Source organism: Gnatocerus cornutus, unplaced genomic scaffold, assembly GCF_029298725.1.
Source record: "Gnatocerus cornutus isolate USDA-ARS CGAHR unplaced genomic scaffold, icGnaCorn1.1 ctg00000063.1, whole genome shotgun sequence".
In the NCBI taxonomy this organism is placed as follows: Eukaryota; Metazoa; Arthropoda; class Insecta; order Coleoptera; family Tenebrionidae; genus Gnatocerus; species Gnatocerus cornutus.
This window is the reverse complement of record NW_028275408.1, coordinates 279,957-282,891: the sequence shown is the minus strand read 5'-3', so window position 1 is coordinate 282,891 and position 2,935 is coordinate 279,957. Positions and strand designations below refer to the sequence as shown.

The 2,935-nt window shown below is 33.2% G+C and overlaps 1 protein-coding gene across 1 annotated transcript; it reads left to right on the top strand.

Moving 5' to 3' along the window:
• The first annotated feature begins 1,026 nt into the window (after nucleotides 1-1,026).
• LOC148165976 (farnesol dehydrogenase-like) lies at nucleotides 1,027-2,024 on the top strand. Its single transcript, XM_088049544.1, has 3 exons — nucleotides 1,027-1,582; nucleotides 1,631-1,780; nucleotides 1,828-2,024. Exons 1-3 carry the CDS (start codon nucleotides 1,061-1,063, stop codon nucleotides 1,867-1,869), a joined length of 714 nt encoding a protein of 237 aa, XP_087905670.1. The 5' UTR covers nucleotides 1,027-1,060; the 3' UTR covers nucleotides 1,870-2,024.
• Nucleotides 2,025-2,935: the final 911 nt, after the last annotated feature.

Genomic DNA, 2,935 nt, shown 5'->3' with positions numbered 1-2,935 from the left:
GAATGTTTTCTATAAGTTTGTTGTTATTTTGAGGTTATCTTAGTCATACGCGGGTCAAATAAATTTCCTACTTTGAATGCTCTTTTATTAAAGATTCACGTTCGGTAGAAGTAACTAAATTTAGTAACTTTTATTTTTGAGCTGTGTAACTAAGGTTATAACTTTTCTACTGAAATGCCTTGTAGAACAGATGTCATCAAAATGACAGTTTTTGGTTTGTCATTAAAGGTAAATATTTATTTTTCAAACGAAAAAGAAGAGCACCAAATCAGATTCAACTAGTTCATCGATTTCATCTTCTGAATCTGACTTTGTTAGTGTTTTAACCATAAATTTCTAACTTTGTTCCTTCCGATCCTGTTTTCTTCCTTTTGAAATTGCTTGTCTTGTAATAGTTGATTCCATCTCGTATTGTCAAATTTGACAAATTTATTTGATAGACAATGATGCCAATGTTTAATTCCTAGTTATTTCAGAAATTTAAGGTAGCGACACAAAAGTATCTATTAGTTACTTCTACCAAACGTGAATCGCTAATAGATAACTATAAACGAGTACTCTAATTGAGTACTCTAATGAGAACATAATCACAGTTTGTAATAAGGCAAACTTTGGCAAATTTTGTTAGCAAAAAGTCGCAGGAATTATTTATTATTTGTTATTATTATTTATTATTAAAGTTGTACTTCTGCTTGAATTAGGTTGAAAATAGTTAGAATAGGTTTCTTCGTTTTTAAAACTTTGAATCTACGATCAGGAAGATATGATTAAAGCAATTAACAGTAATTTCGAGGCAACAGTTTGCTCATCAATTGCTTTTTTCCCTCTATCAACGATGAAAGCTTTCCTTGAAGCTTTTGGTTCAAGAAAATTTAGAGCATAATTTTGAGTTTTGGAATTTCTGTAGCGAAGTCAGATGTGATTCATGTTCTCCACGAGATAAAGTACTCAACACGATCGTGATAAAGCGAAATCCTGCTGCATCACCTTGCTTTTATGATGTAATAAATAAACGAAACTCGTCCTTCGCAGCTCAGATATCGATAAATTCTCTTCAAAAATGGTCTCGCCAATGAAACGCTGGAAAGGTAAGGTTGCCATCGTCATCGGTGCAAGTTCGGTTGTCGGAGTAGCTCGTCGTTCCGAACTAGTCGAAAAAAGAACAAAGAAATGTTCCTTAAAAAAAGGTAAACTCCACGCTTACAAAGCTGACATAACTCAAGAACAAGAAGTGGTAAAACTGTTCGAATGGACAACGAAGAAATTAGGACCCGTTCACATTCTGATTAACAGTGCAGGAACGGGCATCCACTCCAGTTTAACAGAAGGAAACGCAGAAGATTGGAAAACAGTCCTGGATTTGAATGTCTTGAGTGTGTGTATTGCAACAAGAAAAGCAGTGAAGATAATGAAAGAGAAGAAAATAAATGGTCATATCATACATATCAACGGGGTTTTGGGCCACAAGGTTACGGCTATGCCAGGTTTGCACGTTCTTCCTGCTTCTAAATTTGCGATCACTGCTTTGACTGAAACGCTCAGACAGGAGTTTAACCATCTTGGGTTGAAAATCAAGATCACAGTGAGTCAAAAAGTTGTAATGTTGTCGTAACTTGATTGTGTTTGCCAGAGTGTAAGCCCTGGCTTGGTGGAGAGTGAATTAACAACGCAGCATAAGAATCCAGAGATACAAGCTCTTATGAAACAAATGCCGATTTTGAAAAGTGAAGATATTGCCGATGGTGTAATCTTTGCGTTGTCTACTCCAGAGCATGTTCAAGTATGTTGGTACTTCAGTTGACTCTATTTATTTTATGTATTTTTTAGATCCATGAACTTACAATCAATTCAGTTGGAGAACAATTCTAGTAAAGTAGACATGCAAAATAAATTATTGTTGTTTCTTGTGGGCAATCAGAAGTGTGTAGTTACTTAAATGAATGGCTTGACTGAAAATTTTCAAACAGAACGTTGTCAAGTCCTTAATTCTAAATTAAATAACTGATAAAGACTGTATTTTATCAGTGGATTTTATTTATTATCTTTGTTTACTGATTGTTTTTTATGTTTGTTTATCGAGTGTAAAATCATGACACAATTTAATTTGGTTCTGCTTTTTAGAATTACTCTCTTAATGCTTTTGATTAAGCAATTTTTTTAATTCTACTTATTGCATAATTTTCGAGTTTTCTGGACGTTTGAATTTTTCCTCATTTTTGTTACGATTTTTACGGGCATTTTTGGGCTCTTTAATTGCAAAACAATAATTATAATCGTTGAATTCTCAGACAATCTTCTAAAATGATAAAAAACTGAAGAACCAAGAGAAGAGATCGCCTAAAGGGTCTTCTTGAACTTTCAATCATCCTCACCATCATGTCAATGAAACTTTACGTTTTTTGAAGTCACTATTTTCAACAATTTGGTCTATTGAATTTTATATGTAAGTTCTTTGGTCTTATATTCCATTTTATCAAAATGTTCAAACTGAACACGCAAATTGAGTATTTCACATCCCTGATCAACACCTAATGTTGACTTTTGCATAAACGTATTTTATTCAATATTATCATTTTGCCTATTTTGATGCATGTTTTATACCTCAATTTTTAAAAAACTGTGGTTCCAGACTTGTACTACTTTATTTTGGCCGCCTCTGTATAAAGAAAATAGGCGCGTGAAAAACAATGGCGCTAACAGTTTCTTTCTACCTGTCGCAGTTATGGAGATATTTTGCATTATAAATTTGAAAAATTAAAACTAGATGAAATTATTGGTTATAACTCAGTTATTTGTTGTCGCACGTAGATTTTAAACCTGGATTTGGAATCTGCCTGAAATTCTGCTAAAAATGAGCCCCAATTTTGCAAGTTTGAAAGAAGAAATAAACGTGATATCGACTGCAGAAATTTGACGTAGTTTGTCATGAAATTTT

Bases quoted from the DNA above. Each gene is read 5' to 3' on its own strand.
- LOC148165976 (XM_088049544.1), top strand. From the start codon at position 1,061: ATGGTCTCGCCAATGAAACGCTGGAAAGGTAAGGTTGCCATCGTCATC. The intron at 1,583-1,630 runs GTGAGTCAAAAA...TGTGTTTGCCAG, and splicing joins GGTTGAAAATCAAGATCACA to AGTGTAAGCCCTGGCTTGGT. The intron at 1,781-1,827 runs GTATGTTGGTAC...TGTATTTTTTAG, and splicing joins CTACTCCAGAGCATGTTCAA to ATCCATGAACTTACAATCAA.